This window comes from Porites lutea, chromosome 7 (genome assembly GCF_958299795.1).
Source record: "Porites lutea chromosome 7, jaPorLute2.1, whole genome shotgun sequence".
Lineage (NCBI taxonomy): Eukaryota > Metazoa > Cnidaria > Anthozoa > Scleractinia > Poritidae > Porites > Porites lutea.
This window is the reverse complement of record NC_133207.1, coordinates 30,661,679-30,686,678: the sequence shown is the minus strand read 5'-3', so window position 1 is coordinate 30,686,678 and position 25,000 is coordinate 30,661,679. Positions and strand designations below refer to the sequence as shown.

The 25,000-nt window shown below is 36.7% G+C and overlaps 1 protein-coding gene across 5 annotated transcripts in view; it reads right to left on the bottom strand.

The window, feature by feature from the left end:
• The window catches only part of LOC140943061 (voltage-gated delayed rectifier potassium channel KCNH5-like), a 42,896-nt gene extending 20,624 nt beyond the window's left edge, over positions 1-22,272 (bottom strand). The window contains exons 1-3 of one of the 5 annotated variants that reach the window (XM_073392110.1): positions 22,183-22,272; positions 16,969-17,075; positions 3,031-3,119 (exon numbers count right to left, since the gene is read on the bottom strand). In XM_073392110.1, coding sequence (XP_073248211.1) covers positions 3,031-3,109 — 79 coding nt within the window. In that variant the 5' untranslated portion in view covers positions 3,110-3,119; positions 16,969-17,075; positions 22,183-22,272. Of the gene's footprint in view, positions 1-3,030; positions 3,120-3,663; positions 3,723-10,349; positions 10,451-16,968; positions 17,327-17,432; positions 17,650-22,182 lie in introns of those variants that run through there. The other 4 variants (XM_073392108.1, XM_073392109.1, XM_073392111.1 and 1 more) reach the window with 4 other exon arrangements.
• Between the last annotated feature and the right edge of the window lie 2,728 nt (positions 22,273-25,000).

Sequence of the window (25,000 nt, the reverse complement as noted above, 5' to 3'; positions counted from 1 at the left end):
ACACGAGAAAAGCTTGGGGAGAAAAATGTGAAAAAGTAAGCTTCCGAAAATCGTAGGGAATTTATTAAATAAGTTTCGAAACTTTTTGTACATGGAGGGACGAATCATCTAGAAATTTGCAGCAATTTGTCCTCAAGCAATAGAAAATTCTAGGCAATATTTGCTTCTCCGAACAGATATTTCGTCGGGTGCCTCTGGAGGCGGGGGCGTTCCTAGCGCAGACTCAAAATGGCGGAAAAAGAATTCTTACTGAGGAGGAGGCTGCGAGTGTAGCAGGGTGTTTTGAGCGCTGGACTTGAAATTCAGAGGGCCCGAGTTCAAGTCCCGCCCTGACCGCTAGCTGTGCTAATTGTCGTCGGCACAGGTTTCCTAAGCCGGGCGATCATTTAATCCTAGCTGCTTTTGAGACGTTTTTAGGCTCTTTGAAGCTAGTCGTTCACGTTGTACAAAAACGCCACGCTGGAAATCAAGTGACGCACTGGGACAAGACAAACAAAGGGCTCACATCATTTGAATTTCCTTTGTTTGTCTTCTCCTCTTCTTGTCTCTTCTTCTCTTCAGTGAGTCTCCTCCACCATGGGTGTTTTGTCACTGGACGAAAAAATTGATTTGCATAAATTAGCTCTGAGCATATCCATTTTTTCGTCCAGTGTGTATCACGTGAGTGACTAGCTCCAAAGGGCTATTGAAAGTGGAGAATAGTACGGATTTTGTAGCAGTATCACTGAGCAACTCCCAGCCGGACCCACAACAGAATAGATGGTGAGGATATCGTTGTGAAGTCAATTGTTATGTTACCTACCAAACGTTTCACTTGTTTGTGTATGTCAGTTATTCTAATCAAACTTTATAAGGAGTCCTTTTAAAGAGCTCACAGGTGGTTTTGCTAGAACCCCTAGGAAGTTGTTGAAAGGTGATCCAAACCACAAATGCAAATTATCAATTTCAATCGTTAATCCTTCCGTACCTGTTTGGAAACTCACAATTGAACACCATTATGAACCAAAAGGCCAGAACTTCGCAAACAGAGGAGATACCATCCCCCGCCCCTCCCCACCCCTCCAAAAAGAAATCATAAAAAAGAATAACTAAATGTTTTGAAGTAGGTGGCCTTCTTGGTCAGTTTTCCGGAATAGCTCCGTGCACCCGTGCGCATGACCGAAACTAAAATCAACGCCACCGCGTTAGTGTTGCGCTACTAGGCTAGATAACGCCGTTTATTGCAGGCTATGTTACCTTAATACTCAGGATTATTTTTTATACCATAAGATCAACAGGAGTAAGCTCAAGCCTTTATAATTATATTCATGAATAAAATAATGAAAGGGTAAACGTGTTATTAGTGTCTTATCTTTAATATAGTTTTGTCTAATAGTTAAACACCAAACCCATTTGGCTCCTATTGCTTTGTCAATAATAATCCAAGCGGTTTTTCACGCGAGGGGAGGCAGAAAAAAATATTAAAGTAGTGAGTTATGATGAAACGTTTCATTCTTTCTGAAGTTGAATACAGCTGCATAATTTTGGTCTTCGCCACATGATTTTTTTTAATTAGTGGCGACATGAGGACTATTATATGCTAAATAACAGGTTTCTACATCTGTAGTAAGCGAATAAACTACTTGTCATTTAGGGTATAATAGTCTATATCGGGGCTATACCATATTTTTTTACCTGGTCATTGAGGCCAAACTTAGGGGGGCATTTCTAGTATTAATCTATAGCAATATGATCGAAACCAGCCTAACATACGTTTATTTCTTAAGATATCAAAGTCATATACTTCTGACTGCAAACTCATCTTACACGCTGCAAGATTCCATCTTCGATCCAACCGTTGGCTCAAGTTAACGTGCTCGTATTGCGACTCTTAGCTCAAGCGCCAATTTGTCAGACCTTTCAGTTTGGCTAATCTGAATCAACGTCTGACGCAACAAACAAACATTTCGATAATGAGCAAATAGAGGTAATATTTTGCAGCGCAAAAAAAAAAAGTTACCTATCGGACGATTACTTAATTTTGCCATAACAACTAAGATAAAAATGGGTATCTGTACAGAAATCGCGCTCATATTTTGACTTTTTGTCAGCCGATTTGTCATTGTGGCCAATGTGAATCCGAGGCCGACACCACGAAAAGCATTTGTAATAAGACTGAAATAGACTTGATATTTGTCGCTGTGCTGAGAACCGTTGCTCTTTGGAATGCCTGTTGATATTCCGCGATAATGAACATAAAAATTATAACCGGCTGAAAAATTTGGGTAACTCTCCGGGCCTAAAATAAGAGAATTTTTTCCCCAATAATTTTTTCGTAAAATTCTTGAAAAACGGTCGTTTTTAAAACATGACTTTAAACATAACACTCCATTTTATTTGACCTACTGAAAAGACAAAGTGGATGTCAAAATGGAAGGTAAAATTTTCTGTAACAAAAGTTTAGACAATTTTGGCTTTCGCTTTATATGATACAACACATGTATAAATCATCTTTCTCGAGTCAAGTCAATCTGCCAAAGCGACAGGGCGTTTTTGAATCTTTGTTAAGTCGCTCTAATATGCATAAGCAAATTATGTTTTCAAAATCGGCCTCCTTACCCTCAAGGCATTTTTCTTGCTACCTCCCTTAGTTTGGTTTTATTTATTATCTTTCTGAGATAAGAGCTCCCCGGATTAATTAGACAATCGAACAAAAAGTGTAAATTTGCTCTCTCTATATTTACTCTTATTGTATTCTTGATTTCAGTTTTGAAAAAGAATAACAGACAAGTCGAGTGCATTCTTATAAAAAAATTTTCATCAGTGAAACAAAGCATAAGTTGATTCTCATGCTGGGTTTGAGCACAGATAAAACTTCTACGACAAAATGTGTTTTTGTCTCTAAATATTTAAAAGATGGAAAGGTTTCATTCGAAACGCATTCAATTTTTAGATTAGAATCAAGATATTTTTCTTTTTCTTTTAGAGAAATGCCGAAAATGTTTATTTTTAAAGGTTGTTTACCATTTTTAACAAAGCAACAATACTTACGAAGTCCGTTTGATCTCCGGACAACATTTTCAAGAAAAGTATTCTGTGGTACCACAAGCCCTCGGCGTCCAGCAGGCATTGTGTCGTCCCTAAAGATACAAAGGTACAGCAAATGAGAAATGATCTACGCAGAAGAATACTAGGCTTTTTATTCAAGTAGCTTTTACTATTACAAACACGGAAGAGTATATTTTAATATTCCGCCGCATAAGCTGTCTATAAAGTGTAAAATTAAATGTCTTTCCTTAAAATCAATGTAGACAGTGAAGAGTCGGGGGGGCTACACCTGTCTCTCAAAACATTATATACTTTCATTTCGAGTTAATATCGACTTTCAACCCACTAAATACGAACGATATAACCATCTGTGCGTTGTATAAAATAATTCGAAATTGAATTTTAGCGTTTTGAGGCCAAAAAATATGACCAATTCACAGCAATCAGCCAAACATGACGGAATAGAGTCGCTGTTAAGTTGAGAATATGTTACATACTAATAACGAAAACTGTGAGAGATTATCTATTCACGGGCATAAAGTCGCTATTTGTAAAGTTTTGTGGTTGTTCACGAAATATTGATTTGAAATGTGCGAATTTGAAAAATAAAACACAGATAATAAAACCCTTCCTTACATATTTAAAGGCTCGCTTTCGCAGACCGGCTGGACTGAAGAATGACTATCTTAACTCGTTCAGCTTTAGAAAGTCAATTCGAAGACCCATTCGCGTGTAGTTGTCAGTTAATATTTTGATTATTTACTTTGTTTTATCTACATCAGGGCAATTACCATAACAACGTCCCTTCCACCATTCAGAAATAAAATTTTAAACAAAGAAAACTGTTGGTTAGCGTACTCACACAGTTATTGCGACGTTTTGCATACTCTCTTCGAAAATGGCTTTCGCGTAAACACATAAAATATTTAGACAAATAGTACATGTTATCTTCAAGATATAAACACCGGTTCCTTATTATGAACAGTAACTTATTCACGCAAAGGAAATAACCTCCTAGTGAATTTCATATCGATTCATAGACTGTATTACGCCTATTTTTTTAAACCAGGGCGGCAAATTCTTCAAATTTTAGTCGTTGAAATGATCGTCAATTTATTATTTCTAATTTTAAAATACCTTGAAAATAATCGAATTTACCGGAAATTTGTTTGCGAAGCAATAACTTTTGAGAACCGGGCAAAAATTGATTTTTATAATATTTGTCTACAAATGACTTCAACGTACACAATTTGGGTTGTTTTAATTTACTGATGATACAAGCGAGACGTCCCGGCGATCATTTAGGTCGGGTGTTACTCAATAGGAACCTCGATAACTATACTATTTCTTTTCATGCCATTTAGAGTTATGGTTTACTAAAACGAAATGCTTTACTAACGGAAAGGACCTAATTTTACAAAAAAGCCAAAAAAAAAACATGTTTGTTCTGATAAATCATCTTCGTTTTGCCATTTAAGTTATACGTTCAGTTTGAAGTAGCTTTGATGCTGTCATACACGGCTAAACCCTTGCTTCAGCCGGCCTTTACTTTTAAGTCTGAAAAGTGGCCATTCAAATAGAAAGCTACTCAGCTTTTCGCTTTCTATGTCAATGTCATTTTTCTGGTTGAACAATTATGATAAAAATGAATGAAAGATACTAATTCAACCATACATTATTTATACAAACAAATTTGAAAAGCGGTTTATTGAAAGCAGAACCATTAAATTTATCGGGCATGTAAAAACACAAAAAGATGCCAAAGTTTCAAGAGAGGATTTGCAAGAGTCGTAATTGACCTTAAACGTTTCAACACCCTTGAAAGTCCAAAATTACGCCAAGATATATGAAACGTAGGCGTGATTTGGAGCCAATGCAAATATATATTTTCTATACATGTTTGAATAATGTCGTATCTCGTAAGTAAGTCAATGTAACACTTGACCATTCCACCTTCTGCGTTAACAGTCGTATTCGCGTTATTCATTCCTTTGTTCAACCTTCATGCTCACAGCCCACGTTCGATATATTACAATTCTTACATGACTCCAAGGCCTTAGAGAAAAAATTGCAAATTTTTCACTATTCCATTGTCTCGCAATTCCCAGAAGACACGTGAGCACAAAAAACCCAAACCAAGTATAGAAAAATGGTCAGAAACTCTAGGAGTCATGTTAGAATTTTAATATATCGAACGCGGGCTATTAGCCATTGCCCCCTTTTCGACCCTTTTTACACGGGGTTTTCTGCGCTTTCTGGGATGAGAGGGTAAGGCAAACTATAAGAGGCCTAATTCAGTAACTCAATAAAATTTGCACAAATTTGCAAATTATCATTATTATAATCATCAACTTCATCTTAACCTTTAGCATATCTGTAATTCTAGTCATGCAAATAGAGCTTATGTAATCTTATGTTGCTGATGAAGTAGTCCAGCATCCTAACATCTCTCGAATTTTTGTAGGTACACCTTCCATCTTTGAATCTCTTAGACTTAAACAAATTTATCTTTATTGTAAAACCATTATAACACGTGTATTGGGGCCTTTTTTAGGGCCGTAATTCGATGTTGAGTTAAGACTATTGTGACGTTATTGTCACGTGATATTTATTTTGATCGCTCAAAAAATATTATTGTAATAAAGTTTAGTCTATGTGTAATAAATATGTAATAATGGTTTTACAATGAAGATAAATTTGTTTAAGTATAAGAGATTCAAAAGTGGAGGGTGTACCTACAAAAATACTGGGTCGAGCCACCTTAATACGGACACTTCCTATTGTCCCTTCAGTGTCCGATAAGTCCAGTTTTGAGTTCTCTCTGACCGCTGAATAAAAAAAGTAAAGACGCATTTTTTACGGGCTTAGCCTCCCTCTGAAGTATATACTTTCACAAATTCCAACGAGAAGAAGACCTGTTTATTACTGTGTCTATTGTGTATTTTCACATTTTAAACACTCACTTGCCGGAATTTGTGAATATTTTACTTTATGTCGAGGCTAACCCTGTATGAACGTGCTTTTATGGTTTTATAATCTGTCCATGTTGCCCTTCAGCAGCATGATTGAAATAAAATTATATTTCTAATGAGAGGCCTTAAACTGCTGTTTTTAAATAATATAAATGGAATCAAAGCTTTCGCCAATCAACTGATTGTCAGGGATCAAAGCGGAAGCTTGGACTACATTTTAATTTTTTAAAAACAGCAGCTTAAGGCCTCATTAGAACTAATTGCCCCGGCCGGAACCCGAGGAGGCACCCTAAGTTCCCCCGCTTAGAGAAGTATCGTTTTCTTCATTGTATTGGTAATATGCGAAATCTTCTCGATTTATAGAAACTAGGCGCGCAAGGTGGTCCCGATTAATTTTTCAGCATGCGCGCAAGGCGGTCTTGGGTAATTCTGGTTCAGCAAGCGCGCAAGGTGGTATTGGGAAATTCTGGAAACACGTCGTTGGCCGGTCAGCATTAGATTCCATCCTCAAAAACCACCTTCCCCTCTTTGCTACACTCTCATGAAATTTCTAAGTCTCTTCCAATTTCTACTACTAATCTTTTTCTAAGTCCCTTTAATTTTTTTTAGAAAAAAATGGAGATTGAATGTGGCATAAGCGGGTTCAAGGCTGAACCCGCGGCCCTAGAAACCGAAATCCATCGCCTACACCACTACACCACAGTGGATTCGACTGCAAGTTAGGTTTTCCTTTAACATATTGATAGTGACAAACCTAATTAACAGTAAATGAAAGCTAACCATTTCAAGTCAGTGTTTGGTCCTTATCACTATGATCAGTTGCTTAATCCTAATCATTATAACGTTTTTGCGAAGTTTTGAAATATCATAACCTAAGACCACAGAAATAAAGAGATTACGTATTGACTTATTGCAAAATAAACGTCATATCTAAGGCAGGGCCGATGTAGTGAGAACTATTGCTAGTTTTATTTAGTTAACGTTTGTATTCAGCGGTAATTTTTAATTCGAAACTAGACTTTTAACGGGGTTTGACTGTATAAAACTTGAAGTTTTGAGAATCGTGGTTATAACTGAGATAGTTAGTTTGGTTTTAAAATATAAAAAAGAAGCCCCCATGACCTTGTAAAAATAATGTCATATTCCGGAAGGTTTGGTCCAAAGATGTTACATGAGAGAAATAATTTTGTCACATCTAGATAGGGTCGTGCCTAGCTAGTCCCTGTAAGGCGTTTTTCCAGGCCTTCTCGGATAATGCATTTTCATGAGGCCTAGGGACTAGGCAAGATAGGGACGATTGTCCTGGTGTACTTGTCACATGAACTTTTTTTCAACAACAGTTTACAGTAACACGATTTATTGGAATCTCTTTTATATAGGGAAGTGTGTCTACTAACTACACATTTAACTGACTCCCTGATAGAAGAAAGAGTTTAGGAGGCACCAAATCCTGGTTCTTTCAGTAAATTTCATCTCTTTTCCTTTACAATGCAAACAAGATTTGTTTGTTTTTGTTTCTCAAGTTATCTTTGACATATTTTCAGTTACTTATATGAGTACTGGTGTACAGGTATAGCTACGCCCCCGAATAATGATATCATTGGTTTCTGGGTATAAAAAGATGTTTTTTGTTGTAGATACTCCTCAAAAAATATAGATAACATCCACCCAGCAACATGTTTGGCGTATTTCATCATCTCTTCTGTTTTAGCCAGAAACTCAGCTGTTTCGTCTTCGGATAGCCGGGCGTGAACGCCAATTTTTTAGTTCACTGTTGCCAGATAACCTCTTTTCCAGGCAAGTATACTATCGATCCCCCTTGTTTCCAAGCACATATACAATCGGACCGAACTTCGAGGTTGCTATTGTTTACCATTTATACATGGTATATTGATTGGTACAGTAAAACCCCGCGTATATGAACCTGGATTTTTTAATTTAGCCTTAACAGGTTCTTAAAATAGGTTCTTATATTTTTATATGAATTTCATTTAAATATATTATAAATATCATCTCATAATACAATATAAATCATTTATACCAAACAGTAATGCCTAAAGGCAGTACAGTGCAGGTATGTCCTTAACAATACATAACAAACAAACTCATAGCTGAACTCGAATGGGTTGGTGCCTAAATATAGTCTTCGATAACAAAACTGGACCAATATTTTTGAAGTTCAATTGATGCCACAAAAAATATTTCGCTTTTTTAATAGATAGCAAATGGCGTGACATAGCCTTTTTAAGGCCAAGTTCAACTAGGTCAATAAATGTTTATTCATAATTGAAAGCCTGCACAAGAAAGGAAATAGACAAGGTGAAATCATAGATCATCTTTTTCGTGCTTTCAAAAATATCGCATAGTCTTTCAGTTCGAACAACTATTAGGGAGTTTAAGAAAAGGCGTTTTTTAGCGACGAACGTCAACCCGGAAGTAAGGAATCTTTCCTTTTGATAAGCCTTCACACTGATAATTGATGGGCTCCTAGTATTACTAAGAGTCGTTACTCTTATAGAGACGATTTTCCAATATATTTGGCCAAAACCATTGCCCAAACATGCAAATAGTCCACTTCGGGTTAACACGAGTCGCTCAAAAACGCCTTTGCTTAAGTTCATGTGGGTGGTCTAGAAAAATAGCATTTCTCTCCGCTAAACTGTATTTTCATATAACGTCTTCGAGAAAAAAATCATTGTATTGACCACAAACACGGCGGTCTTGTCACGTGATTGCAAACCAAGAATACTATTGTGCAAAGCTTCATATTTTGAAAAGATGTAACAATACCTAATGACGTAAATGAAGACATTTTCTTGACATTGATCCATCCTGATCCAATAAACGCCCGAGGCACCTGTCTAAGCGCGGGCGTCATAACTGTGGCACGCGCAAACGGTTTCAAACTATTTTCGTATGACTGTATTAACAAAACTGAACTGACCAACAAAGACCTAAAATCACAAAGATCTCATGATTGTAGGATTGCCACACAGTCCTTCATCTCACAGCTATTAATTGACCCAATAAAAGGGTCTGTAATTAGGCGCATCAAACTTACAAATTGTAAACTTTATTTTATGCTGCATTAACACTGAAGATGGTTTTAACTTTAGATTTTGTGGTGCGAAGAGTTCAGAGAAACCACATTGAAATAAAAGTTATTGAGCTGTATTTTCTGAAGTATTCTTTAGTCATGTAGTACAAATAAAATGGCCCTTCCTTTGGATATGTGGCTGACATTCTAAAGTGCGACCATGCAAATGAGACCTTTCTGCGTTTCCATTTGGTTTGCTGCAGAAGGTTGTTATATGCGTCTGTCGCTTAGATTCAAACGTCCGACCATTTTAATGATAACTCTCTTGCATTAAGTATGCTAGACAAACTTTCCTTGAAGCTCCTAAAAGATTTTTGCCCGGCGTTAAAACGTATTCAAATCATCGGGCCATTAACCAAGAGACATTAAGACTGGCGAATTGATAAATTGGCACAAATTGCCGCCCAAAGCACTCAATTTATTTTTGCAGTTTTTAGAACGTTCTCCTCAATTATGCCATTTATCTGGTGAATAAGTCATTGCTTTTCTAATGGCCCCCCCAAAAATAAAGAAACAAGAAAGGCATTACGAACATAAAGAGGAAGTTCTCAATTAGTGACTGCCTGAAGTTTAATACTTTTAATGAATTTAGATGGATGAGAAGTTACTCAGTCCTTTTTGAGACTGGGGTTGGTTGTACTGAAATGAAACGGAAATAACAGGCGCGCGCAAACATTTCCGCATTTCGACAATGCTTTAAAATAACGGTCTAGAAAACATTGTAGGGTTGGTCAGATTTTTGGCCTAGAGGCGGCGAAAATCGAAATAAAAATCGACTTGCTTTTAAACCCTAACAAACACTGATAACTAAATCCTTCGGTATAATTTATTCTCTTAGGTGTGTGAAGGAATCTTTGATGCATTTCTATAGGTGTTTTATTAGTTTGAAGACGGTTTTTTCTTTTAGTATAATATTCATCGACCGATTTGGGGATGAATGACTGTTTTGTGTCCAAAACCCTAAGGGCGGCCCTGACTTTCTGGTCAACTAATGTGCATGGCAAGCACAACATTTCTTCGCTTGATATTGATGCTTGTTGACGGTTACCTTAAACTTAAAGTTAAGAATACTGCGAGAGTCCAAAATTTTTCGTTTAACTGTGAACTGTTTAACAGCATGCTTCGGTATTACTGACCCACTAGGTTGCGAAACATTGAGAAGATTGCCGCAGAGCAAGCTAGAATTAGCCAATGTGTGGTTATGTCAGTATCATACTCTTAATAGTAAGAATTTAAAATAATAACGTACATACCTAAGTCGGAAATTTCAGAGCCTTGAATCAGGACAAAATTTCTATAACCACGAAAACACTTATTTTCCCTATGAAAAAAGAAATTGATGCTTGAAACTTTGCACCAAGGGAATATAACCTAAATTAACATATTTTTGTGTTCCTCTCATGCACTCAATTAATATGGGAGCTAAGCCAAATTGTGACAGGTTGTAGTATTGAGCGTTTAAGCTGCTCATCAATTTTAACGAGCTGTGTATCATAAAAGCTTTCACGTCTTACGCAAAAGCCTCCTCTTTTGAATTAACCATTGGCAATCTTTCCAAAACAGGGATATATTTTTTGTCTTATTCCAGTTGACTGGGAAGAAAAGAATAATATTGTTGAATAAACGGTCCACTGTTTACATATATGCTCGTGTAATTGGTTGCTACTAGTGGGAGCAGTAATTGTCAGCGACATTGGATCGAAGTTGTTGTTAAAAAAAAATTGTCGCCTCAAATTAAAACAGTGGTTCATGAGAAATTCACTTCTCAACAAGGAATGTTTAAATTTTTTTTTCGCTTTTGTTAAACCAATAACTTTATATTCAAGAACAAAAAGGGTGTTCATAACTTTGCTGCAGTTCTTTTAGAACAAAGGAATGATTAAGGTTTTGACATTATTTCTGTCTTTAAGCGAGAAATAACAATGATGATTATGGCAATTTAAGTTAAAAACAGGTGCTACATGGTGTTCCTTAAAGGTGGTGAACGTGACCTTTTTCATTTTAACAAAAGTGAACTTTTGACACTATCATCTTACTTACTGCGAAGATTATTGTCAATGAGTGGGAGGGAAAGCAAACTTTTGAATTTTTGTCGTTAATTAGACTATGAGTTGGGCATAGAATAAAAAAGAAACTGTTGAAACGTCCCCAGTAAAACATTTTTGATATTAATTATAAGAAATCATAAGTTTTCGAGCAAGAACCGTTAGCCTATAAGACGGTTTTCATACACATATTGTTTTATCGGGCGATTTCCAGTTAAAGTGGATTACAAGGAACAAATTTTGCGTCCACTATTCGTGTTGTTACATCTCTAACACAACACAACAAAGTAAACTTAGCAAGTGGGATAATAGTTGCTTGCATTAATGTTGGTCTTAACTAACTTCTTCACGCAACTGATAAAAGTCAATCAACGACCAAAAACTCCATTCTTTCCAGGTTGTACTAGTTACGGAACGAATATTCTTTCGAAGAAGACAACATTGTTAGCGCCATATAGCAAATAGAATGTTCGAGGATAATTACTTCATTCTCGATCATTCCATAGCCTGGTAACTCGCGATAAACGCAATAATCATTTTCAAACGGTTTGAGCAGCATGTAAAATAGACCAGATTTTACGGTTTTTTCAATATCTATCGACACTGCTGGGAAAAACGCCTTAAAACTGTAAAACTTGCTAAGTCTGAACGTGATGCAAGCAAACCCCGTGATACGGACACTGAAGAGGCCATAGAAGTATCCCTATTCACGGGGTGTCGTATTAAGGTGGCTGAACACAGTTTTGACAGTTTGTGAGTATATGTCATTTGGCAAATCATGGCAAGAGAAGGGTTGCAGCTCACAAGCTGAAACTTGGCAAAGTGAAAAAGATACTGATGAAAGATTTTGATGGAAAGGTAAAATTTGTCATTTTTTGTAGTTTCCATGGAAACATGAACGATTGAATACAACATTAACATTTCACTTTTTCTCAGTTTACATAAAATTCACTCATTAGATTTTCCTGTAAACTTGCACACAGCTCATTAAAATTAATCATTACCATTTGAAACTTATTTCACCAGATTTTAACAGACGGATTTTTAGATAATCAATAATATAATTGTACTGTAATTATCAAATGTGTCACAAAAATCGTCTGTTCAACTTCCATTTTAAAGTTCTCATTATTTAATATACGATAAAAGTAAAAATTCTGCCAAATATCACAAAATTTTAATACGTAGATTTTGAGAAATTGTCTTCTCTGTACCATTGCTTTTTTCGCCGCCACGTTTGTTTGTCTAATTTAAAACACGCACCGTCAAGCGAGTTACTGCTGACCGCCGCAAAACTGTGTTCAGCCACCTTAATCGGGTTGAATTTCAAGTAGAGAAAATCTAAGTGCTCTCTTTTTTCATGGACAAAGCAAACTGTCCGTAATAATGAGGTGTCCATATTTAACAGGTGTCCGTAAAGCGTGGTTTGACTGTATCTCAAAAGAAAGCGAAGATAAAGCTCTCCAAAGTCTTTGTAGGTTGGAGGCATAAACTTGGCGACTACCATATAGTTCATCACTGTGCGCATACAGATGCATATCCTTAATTTAATGATTTTAAGGCGTTCTTTTCAGCGGCGTGTCGATGGATTTATGGAAACTAATCTCAGTGTCAAAAGTAGATTGAAGAACCTTTTAAGGGTCTATTTAATCATTACAAAAAATTAGTGTTGTTACTCAGACAGATTATTTCGCAAAGGCTAAAATAGTTCTTTCGAGAAACCATTTGATACCCACTGGGTTCTAAAACAGGTTGCCATAGTTATTTCCTTGGATCATATTTATGCTTGGTTAAATTTTTGTCTTTTGTCTTTGATTTTGGACAGTGGGGTAAAGTACCGTAAATGATCTAATAAACGCCCGGGACGTTAATTTAATTTTAGGGGTCCAAGAGGGGGCGTTTAATAGATGAGAGGCGTTTATTCTCGTAACTTATTTTAACGAACTCAACATAACTGTATATAGTATGCTTTCGGCTAAAAACGTTTTTGTGTTAACAGAATCTCGACTGCGGGGGGGATGCAGGCCTGACGGCTTATCTAGAAATTAAACATGACATAATACACAAACTGATGTTAATCAAGCAATGAAATTAATAAATTGATTGATTTTGCTCTATTTTGCCATTTCCTAGAATTTGGGGGCAATTTTCAAGGGGGGCGTTTATTAGAGAGGGGCGTTTAATACTAACTTACAGCGTAAGGGGGGCGTTTATTGGATAAGAGGCGTTTATTTGAGAGTGGGCGTTTATTAGATCGTTTACGGTATATGACACAGGTCAAAATTAACCTAGCCCTAACTCATGAATAATTACGGCTAGGAGACAAAGGAAATAGAGAATCAACCTAGGCTAAAAAAAGTTAACCTGAATTTAATTTTAACCTGTAACATATATGCTAAGGGATTGCAATGAAACTGAAACCAGAACTAAGGATATCTTTACAGTGTAACCCCGTTAATACAGCAACCATTAGGCCAAAAAAAAAAAAAAATTGGCCGTATTAACGTGGTGACCGTATTAACGACGGTGTTTTTAGCCAAAAAAAGAGGCCGTAGTAACGAGGTGGCCGTAACTAACCACAACATACGTATCTCTTAACTAAAGCTGACAATTTGATTCAAGTTGTAGAATATTATACTGACCGGCCGGTCAAAGAGGACCAGCTCTGGAGGAGGACCACTTTGACCGGAAAATGTCCACGCGAACCGAAGCGTTCCATTCATTTCTCGATCGAAATTTCCAAAAAAAAATCGGCATAATGGGAAGCAGTCCTACGCCAAATGACTGAGGGGTTGGGTTTGTTAATGTTTCTTCATGCTGTGAAAGGGTGCTTCAATTTTCCTCCTCAACTACCAACGTTCCTTGTCGGGTGCGACCACATGTTTTATATCAACTCTTATTTTTCGTCTAATGACGTCAAAGTCTTGACTAAGCACGGCACTGACTAACAGGCACGATATCTAGTATCACAGACTCACACATCAGTCAAAAAAAACTAACAAGAAATTCTTAAACAAATACTAATCACGGTTCGATTTGTGTCTCCTAAGGCTAAATCTACCTGGCAAAAACTAGTTTTTCTCACTGCTAATTATATAGGAACTAACCAGAGTTTAATACCATCAACTGACGTGATGCAACTCACTTTGACACTGAAGATGAGTACCGCATAGGTTGTCGAAACGTCAGTCACTGCCAACACCAGTTCCATTCAGGACTACGATCACCCCGAACGATTATGCTTCACCTACTTATAATCCAGTTCTGTTGTCAAAGAGACAGATTTCAAACCGAAACAAATTGTCATAGTGAAACTTGCCATACTCTGTCGGCATTTATGGGCCATAAGAACCTACATGATTCTTAATGGCCGGGTGATTTGAAAAACGCCTATATGTCATCTAAGTAGAACACTCATCCCTTAAAATGCACTTAGCGTGTAACGCATCACACACCACTCGGATATCGATTTGCTCGAACGCACGTGTTTCCGGGTGCTTCAGCGTCAATGGCTACACGCATTTCCTCGAATTCTGAGTTGCTTCATTTGTCTATTGTGAGTGGATGAAGCAACGACATTTTAGTGAAAAACGCTTCATCAATAATAAAGGAAAACTTGGTGTTTTTATAAAGTATATTTATAATGCTTACTAAGAAACCCACGAAGCTTGGAAAATTCACTTTAATCCATTCGCTCCGAAGAATTTTGCTAAAATCGCCCTTTGAAGCTAGTCGATCCGTTTATTGGTAGAGAATTTCGCAGTCTTCTGTTCCAGATGCAAAATTTTAGTTTCCGAAGTTCGGGCAAGCGTAGAAATTAAAAATTTCGAGATTGCGAGTGACACAAAAGTCTCGACTTTTTTGGTTACTGCTCCCTGTTGAAAATTTGTTTGAAATCACCGCCTTCACATATTTTTTATGGGTTAAAAAGTACTAAGCAAGGACATCAGCGTAGAATTTACCCACGAAAATAGTAATATCCTGGTGATATCATAGAGCCCCTTTAAGTTGGACGAAAAAAATCCGCCTACAGATGAATGTACCATCACGGAGAGTTTCTTCAAAAACAGTCTTTAAAAAAGAACAAATCGGTTTGAGCCTTTAATGACAGCCTGTTAACCAGCTTTCAAAATAGACATGTCCTATTTACATCTACAAGGTTACGTATATGGAATTAAGTTACAAACACTAGTTTATACAAGAGTGGGTTTGCTGAGGAATCCTTAGTTTCCGCGATAGGACTAAGTTTTTCCTTTTACAGCGGAAACGCGATATAACGAGCCTCTAGATAACGAACTCCTCGGTATAACGAACGATATTCTCATTCGCCCTAGTAATTGTAAAATATATGGAAAAGAACCTCGATATAACGAAACCTCGTTATAGCGAACATGTTTCCGCAGTCCCTTGACCTTTCGTTAAATCGAGGTTCCACTCCGGTAGAATTATAGCCTCTCTTCGGTCTCGCACACCATTGGATTAAAAAAACATCGGCACAATATAGTAGTTCTTTTATGATAAGAACGATGTCAATTGTTGCTGAGATAAAAGTAATCTGCAAATTGTAGAGAAGTCTAAATGTGTTATGATACTTATTGTTTGTATGATATTTATAAATCACCGGCGTAGAAACATTCAGTTGAGAATCAAATTGAATCCACCTCCAGAGTATTCAAAACCCTTCTGTACCAAAATTCATTTAAAAAATAAGATTGTTTGGAACCTCATTTCCTCTAAATCAAACAAGCGAAAATTAAATAATGCTTGTAGGCTCCTTCTCTTTAAACAAAAAAACCAGCCAGTGTAGATAAGGTTATTTTATATCATTATATACAAGAGATGACAATAAGTTTATTGTTAGAGCAATTTTTAGCGAGTACATTCTCAGTTCTTTTTGAACAAGAACACATTACAGTCCGCGTTATAACCTATTCGCTGCTTCACTACATCAAGCTTATGCTAATTTCGTACGCTGAGACTTGGAATAGCAAACAACTTACACCGAGGAAAATTAGAAAGATCCGTTCAATTATCTGTATCTTTTAACTTCTTTCCTTCCATAAAGTGGGTTTGTTTCGTTGCAGAATTAACTTAACAAGAAAGATAAATACAATACAAATGGTGTTTAACAATACTATCGCCAAGTCGCCCTACAGAAGGTCTTATCTTAAAACGAGAAGTGAAAAAGGTCTAGTTAGTGCTCATTTTGTATTCATTTCTCGTTATGTTCCTAAACAAACAGACCAACCCGAGGGAGGTATACTTCGTAATGGCCTTCTATTTGAAATCCGTATGTTTAACAACATAGCCTTTAGCAAAATTTTTCATCATAGATATAAAATAATCGGTGACTTGTAAAGTTACTGCCAAAGGAACCGAAATATAACTGTTTGCTCAATGACTCACTCGGAACCCAATCTGCATGCGAGTGTTTCGGCTTGCGCACCTTGGCTATGTAGTTACTAGATTATATTTCGCAACATTTTACTTAGTTTAGAGATTTTATATTTTATGAAGTTAAAGTGCTTTTGAGTCTATTAGTTGCATAACTTTATTTATGCGATAGCAACACAAAAAGGCAGTCTTAATTTTGAGTTAGATAAAGCTTTCAATTGATTATGTTTTTATATTATAGTTGAGACTACTGGGCTATCGAGTAGACAAAATGTCTGATCGCTTAAAGATGCGAGTGCATCTGCGTCACTTTCGGGAAAACCAGGGTAACAACAAAACTGCAAACCACACACACTACTAAAATTAACTATTTCTTGACAAAAAAAACTGAGCGCGCTCAAGCTAATGAATGATCTTCAAGAACTAAACTTACCAATGCAAGTCTGTTTGTAGGAGGGAACTTTCAATGCTGATAGTCCGGTTAAGTCGAACTCTTCTTAACAAACATGTCTACTGCTTCTTCTTTTCATTTTGCACTCACTAAAAAGAGGAAAATTACCTGTGAAATTACCCGGAAAACAGTAATAATAACCTTCCTATCGGCCCACTCAGTTATGCGAGTTTTATGGACATGAAGGATGCAATCATTAATATTTTGAGGCTCCCAGCAGTACGACCCAGATAAGTTGCATACTAATAATTAGCCGGAAGGCAAATTAAACAAAGCTGGCCTGAAATTGAACCACAAATCGGCATGGGATATTCACTATTTAAGCTTCCTCATAAGGTCCTACGTTAGTGCATGCGCGAGATATTCTTGGATTACTAGTTTGAAACATCTTCGACATCGTTTCGTCTTTTACCGGCGGCATGGCTTTAACTACCAAAATATCCTACCTGCCGACTCATTCTCGCAAAACTTAAAACCTGTTTTCTTTTTTTTTTTTCCCTCGGCTCTTGTTCGCTACAAAGATTACGATTAAGTATGAATATAGACGTCTCTGGTTGACTCGACCAGATGCAGTGTGTGTCAACACACATTCAATATGTTAGCTGGTAGCTAGCTTACGCCGGAACTTGGGCGCTAGTCAAACAATAAGACTAGTTTAAACAATTACAGACGGCAGCCTGCGAAAAAAGCAAAGAGTAATGTGTCGATAGAACATACAAGAAACTGAATATTTTAGCAGCGATTTAGTTCGCTTTTAATTTTTCTTTTTTTAATAACACGAGGCCTAACGGGAAGCCCTTGATGAATCTTGTTAGTCGTGATCTTATTGGTTAAAGGACGAAATAGATTGTCAGCCCTGACGGAGTCTTAAAAGTCGTCTCGGTTATCTATGAATGCAAATTTCTCTGCAGTCAAATAAAAGCGTTATTAATGATTTATTTTGTTTAAATTTGTTTAAACCTCTCTTTTGCACAAAGCAAGGTTCTGACAATCACAGATAACACTATTTAGAAGAAAGCAAGCTACCCCTACTGCATAATTAACGTAAAACCTGATGTCATTCATTCGATTGATGACTTATGGGAAGTTCGAGAAGTCTTGATTAAAAATACACACAAAACTAACTCATTATACACCAAAAAACACATTTTAGAAATGGGTTGCTTACCTTTATAAATCAAACGAGTACAATTCTTTTTTTTCCATTTCATTTTTCTAAAGGAAATTTTAAATTTCATGACGGCTTTATGAACTGAAAATACAACACAGACGGTTATTCATAGACGCCTACAATTAAATGTATTTGAAATAAGTCAAGTATTAAAAGGCTTTGACCTTTATTTAGCAGACTCGGCAACAACGTATGTTTAGCTAAGAATTAAATCAAAACAGTTTTCTGGTCGAGCCAAAAAGGAGAACATTGAAGTTTTCAATGAAAACATTAGCCTGTAAATTCTCGCAGTAAATTCTGGGTTAAATTGGGCAGATTTTTTTGTTCCACGATCCCAGGTAAGATGATGTCTGCGCTGTGAGATTATACGTTGCCTGTTTCAGGTAATAAATTGCATATGTTCAAAAAGACAAGTACCGATTTGTATATCCTTTTTATCATGTCTACAACACAAAATTATGAAGAAATTTTTGAGAAGGATTTAAGATTTAAGGGCAGTTTTAGTAAATACCCTGTAAGATTTTTATTCACCTTCAAAGCAACTCAAGAATCAAATTGATTCCTGGAACGGTATAAATAAAGTGAAAGGAAACCGCCATTGAAAACAGACTTTCGACTTCTACTTCATAATTTCATCTATTGGCTACTAAAAAAATATGAAACAAAGAAAAGCTGACAAATTAAAAGTTCGGCTTGATTACTTTTCGGTTATCGGATTCATATTCGTATTGAAATCGAGGCTTAATTTCAATTAGAAATTAAAGATCATGTCCAACAAACCACCGGCTTTCATACGGTTACAACGCTGCTGGATTCGCTTGTTTAAAGCCAATAGTTTTGATGCCATGCAACTGTCTTCGTTTAAATAAAGGCTCAAAAAAGAAAAATTATTTCTCACTAATTTTTGAAAAGCGGCGCTTTTCAAAACTTAGTGAGAAATATTTTGAAATAAAAGAAAATTCGTATCTCACAAATGTGATATTTTTCTCCTCGCTAGGGAGTGTTAATCAAACCCGTAATTTAAGGAAAAAACTATTTGTTTTTACTATTCAAGATCAGCCCGATCTTGAAACAAATACTTCACAAGACTCTTTTGATCTGCATGTAAAATGGACGATGAGTGAAAAACGTAGATTGGTGTATTCAAAGACCCAAACCTTTGACAGTTCCCTCGACAGCACAAATACGCAACTGCAATAATTGAAACAGGTGATGCACGCCAGAGAAGAAACCGGCCCACAATCTTTTCAACCTTTCAGTGTGCAAAATCGACAGCACAGCCGATGTTGGTTTCGAAATCCGCCTAGTTGACAGATTTTTGCTTTAATTACGAAAAAGCGCGACCTGATTAAGAGAAGGATGCTGTCAAAGCGTATATTTGCCTTGCACTAATTACGTCTTCGTTACATCATTAGCAATCGAATGATCGATCAGAAATGAACACGAATGTCCAAAAAACTCACTTCTCTATCAAATTTTGCTAGCATTTGAATTTCAGGAAGAACATTCATGAATGATCCAATTCCATCGTAGAATTTAAGAAAACTTTGATAGGGTATTTTTAAAAGTGTTTTGAATGCTTTTTGCAAGCTACCCAGCCGGTGGTGTGGTAACGATCTCATAAAAGTTTAAATTGGAACATGTGATAGTGAATATTAAAATGCATGCCAAGTGATGTTTTGAACATCGCATGCGAAATGGATTTTAAGGATGTTAGCTTTAGTTTAAACTTTAGTGCGACTAGGGCATTAGGTTAGATAATATTTTAGTTCACGGCTTCTTACTTAATGGCAATAAACTGTAGACCACAAATTCGAATCAGTTTCCACTCAGTGCCGAGGTTCCAAGTAATTTGCTGGATGATGTTTACCGAGTTTGTCATGTTGTTGATTTCAAGTCGAGTTTAATCAAGCTGTTCATCTCAGAAACTTAAAACTAACGACGTGACAGAAAGTGTATCGGAACTCTTTTGAATGCAAAGGGAATAATATAGAAAGCAGTCAATTCAGTTACGCTAGTTTTAATATGCACTTTCTCTATCTTGCTGACGCCCTGTACCTACGCACTCCACTAAAATTAAAACTACCTTGACTTCTATGGTCTACGATGGCTGTCTCCCAACTTTTTGTAGTTTTCCAGAAATGAAAATGTAAAAGTCTTCTTAATTCCGCTCGTCTAGGCCGTACCGGCTGGGTAGTGATTCCAAAGAGAAAAACGAATCTTATTCCTAAACTAAACCAACTAGCAAACTATCACGAATTCTGAAATCTGATTGGCTAATGTACTCACTACCTATGTCATCTATTACATGAAAGGCGCAGAAAAACCGCCGTACGCTACATAACATCTCCCATGAATTTACTAACTTTTTTTCATTTCTTGAGCCACTTAGTTCTTTTTTCTTTGGATTAGTGTGCGTATTATTGACAGGATCAGGGGAGCAGCTAGGACTTGACATCTTTGACGTATCAGTCGGATCATCATGCACTAAAATAACGGTGGAATCTCAAACGATAGTACTTTGAGTTCTACAAGCTGATACACTTGACTGTATAGCAGCATAGACATCCCTGTGTTCGGTTCTTATAAATTCCTCCGAGGAAAAGGAGGGCACGAAATGTATCGCTTATTCTCTCTCTACATTGTGTCATTATTGTTGGCATCAGTTCTGCTATGCCGGAGAATACGACGCTAGCCTAGCTTTCTCACCTTGAATTCATGTGAAGATCTAAAGAGGACCTGGGATTTCGATTCTTTTTTCAAAACGATTCCTCCTCTGTTTTGAATAAACAAGGAATAACTACCAGCCGTTGAGGCCTAACAACCGAATATTAATTACATAATTTTGCAAAACATCGACCAGGAATCCCCCAATTACCTTACGAGCAAAATGCATAGGTGTGTTACTCTTTATCATTGTTCTGAAAATTTCCCGCTCTTTTGCAGATTTTAGAATTAGTTTCATTTATATAGGAATTCGAAATTTTCAAGATAAGAATGTCTAAGTATTCTAACTCAGTGAAAGGTTTGAACCCAGGAGTCATTTCAAAAGTAGGTTAAGTTTGATCGTCCGGGTGAACGTAGTCCTGAACAGGACTGTTGTTGTTGACACTGACTGACGTTTCGACAACCTGTGCGGTAGTCATCTTCAGAGTCGAAGTGAGTTGTTCGAAATTCGTGTTCCATTTCTTCAGACCCATCTTTGATACTAGTTTCAGGCCTTTGCGGCCATTTTTCGGTAAATGGAACTGATTCAGTACAAATGGTAAACGCGATTCCGTCCGGGGCGAAATTTACCAGTTCCGAATTTTGCTTACCATTTGCCCAAACCGTGAACCGATTGGTTTGTCCATGCCTGGATATCCACTGACTGTTGACTTATATTAGTTTGCCTGCTTTGTCAACCGTTCCTATAAAAGGGTTCGTTTTAATATGCACCCGTAAGAAACATAATGCAGAGTACAACAGACATCACCGCAGGAAAGTGCTGCTCAGTAGCTTGAATATGAATGGTCACATCGAAATACGTCATTCACAGACTCAAAAGCTAGATACCCCTTGCACAACAAAATAAACAACACAACAGGGAAGTCCCGCTCAATGGCTTTCATTTGAATATATCACTGCATGTGAGACTTCAAAGAGTCAACTACAAACCGCAGTCTAATAAACATGTCCTTCCATATAATCTTCACTAAATGGAAAGCTGGTTTGTACTAAGTAGGTGAGTCTGAAGTTTCCCCAACAGTCAGCGTCGTGGAAAAGTCGCGAGAAGAAAAGGACCCGCGTCTTTTTATATTTCGTTACAACTCGAGGGCTGGCATTGATGATCATGTACAAGCGATCTAAACGCTTGTCTTTCCCTTTACAAGTCAAAAACCTCACCTTCCTCTCCGTTCACCAACATAAAAAAAATCATAATGACGATTATAAATAAATAAATTTACAAATATGACCAATATCGTCAGCTATCGTCCGATACAGACTACTTCAATAACATTTTATACTTGCTTCGTCGTACTCACCGTCTATTTAAAGCTGGGCCCTCGGCAACTCAGGCACGGAGAACAGAATCTCTGATGTATTTTAAGGCAGATTTCTAGTAATCCCTAGTCTATAAAAAAGGAGAAGGTTCTTGAACTGTTGCGTAACGGCAAAGGCTTGCAACTGGCAATAAAGTACAGTAATATGATACTCTGCGAGACATCTACCACCTTCAGGCACTTTGATCGAATGAATAATTCGGTTTATTTGATCACTGGCTGTTTATATAGCTGAAAATTAAGTTTAAAACGGCCACTTAAAATGCTACACTTTTGAAAACGATGAAAATACAATACTAGTAACTTAGTTTCCATCAATGAGCTGCGAACAATATCCTCTTGAAATTTTAAAGTTCTTACCAGTTTTTACTACGAACAATGCTTCGTTGCTATGTTCTTGATAAATTCGCACCTGCCGATTAAAAAAAAGGTCTTATTACAAGAAAAAGAAATCTCTAGTTTCCGGTGCAAAACGTAAATAAACATAAAACTGATGTTTTTCAACTCGAACCGAAGTGACTCATTGAAGCGACTTGGAAATACGCTGTCATTCCAATCTTCGAAGGTCTTTGAATCCACTTTTTTGGGGGAAAATTACTAAGTCTACGTTGAACTATTTATATAAGTTCCTAGCTTTTAAGAGCTACACTTGCGATAAACACATTTGTCAGAAAAGCTTAACCTTTTTTCATTTTAATTATATTTTCAAAAAGGCAAACTGTCTTGGAAATCTAACTGTTCGTGACAGTCAGTTGTCGACGGAGCTGTGCTTATTGGTAGATGCTTTTCCCTAATTTTTACTTTGGCGGTTAATAATCCGTTTTAGAGGATTTTCATTAAATTTGTTTTCCTGTGTAAATTCACTTTATGAAAAACACGTCTTGACTTAAGACACGTTTCACTATGTGGCTAAGTTCGAATTGTCTGAGCTTGTCTGGACTAAATGAAGAGAAAAAAATCTTTCGCTCGTGAAAAAGAAAAATAATCTCTATCACTCCCTTATTCTTGAGCTGGTGCGCCAGTGACTTCAACCATGGAAACTGTTGGAAAGAATATTTATTTCCATGGTTGTAAGGAATATTTAACGCAAACAGTAAACTTGTATATGAATAACAAAATGAAGTGCATTTAGCAACATTTCTTCTCAGCTTAAATGTACTCTTTCACTTTGTCTATGACGCATTTTTAAGTCAAGTGTTTATTTGATTTTCGCCTTAATTAGATTTCCGAGATCAACTGCAAATCATTTGCAATAACTTTGGAAGACACAAAAAGGTACTTAGGAGAATGAGCACTTTGCGCGATAATAAAATTATAATGCAAACAAAAAGTTGGGAGATTTATTAGGGTGTCTGTAAAACGCGGACCGGATACCTACGGATGGCGGATGCGGATGGGAAAATGCGGATAGAAAAATGCGGATGGAAAAAAAAATGCGGATAGCAAAAAAAGTAAGAAGAAAAAAAACGCGAAATGTGGATGGTACAAAAAAAATAAACAAACAGCACTGGCCCCGTTTAATATTCTTCTCTTTACCAAATAACGAGCCAGTGGTCCCTGCAATAACGGGTCAGAATGCAGAATGTTACCATATCAGCATCCTAAAGCGGTGTAATTCACGAAGCAGTCTGTCTTTACTTTCGGGAGTGATCGCTATTTTTTATTTAACATTTACTTTATTAGGAATTTCATTGTTATCACGCTAAGAAGGGGAGGCATGATTTCTTTGCTCTCACTGGATATAGTGTACTCAACTTACCGAAAGAATATTCTCGGGGCAATCAATTCAAGACTTATTTGTTTGAGCGGCTCAAGACAGAAAAAATTGCAGTATCAACCAGAAAAAAGGCTGAACGTTCCGATTTGGCAGATGCCAATCAACTCCGCCTGATCCGCCTATCATGTGGATTTATTTTTTACCAGTTCTACCCTTTGGGAATTTATAAGTGCACGAATAATGAGTTCGAATTTTTAAAATTGCAATTATAATGCAGATTGAAAGAAAAAAACAGACTTCTTGATCAATCGCAAAAATTATTTCCCGACAAGGTGTAAAAATAATCTGCAAAATTAAACTCCCGCAAAAAAGTGTCGCTTGGAAACGCATTAATGAAGGCTACTTTCTGTTTCATTTGTTTTTGTTTCGAATTTTTCTGCCAGCAAAATAGTTTCGAAAACATATCCTCAGTGAGTTTTTAGAACGTCTGTATCGAGCAACTTAAAACTCGTTTTTAAAAGCGTGAAGGGCAGAATTCGGAATCGAAAATAATTTATATAATATTCGAATTATTTGGCCCGCTCCCATCTATCTGCGAAGCAGCAACCAAACATATTTTTTCTACATGGAAAGATGTTTAATTATTACAAATCAGAAAAAAACCAAGCTGCTTCTTAAGAAGACTATATAAATTTTTTAGCTATGTCTACACCAGATCAGCATTTTTTATATGTTGATGGAAGTTTTTCGTAAAACTGTGAAAATGGAACGAAGGACAGAAAAATGACTCCGTTGAGGGTGCGGCATATTGCTTGAAAATGAATTTCTGTAGAAAAAACCTCATTAAACAAGACCGATTCACACAAAACCGAGAGGAAATTGTGCAACAGAAGACAACTAGTGTAACAGTAGCTAAATAGCTTTTGATCTCAAAAACGGGCTTCTCCAGGTGTCTGCAGTTCACAATCACTCTCTGAACTGTCTGCTATGGCAGAGTCGACCAGAGTCAAGGCATAGCGAAAGTTGATTTGTATTATGAGCCCATTTGAAGATCAGGCTCCTTCGTGAGGAAACATGGCGATT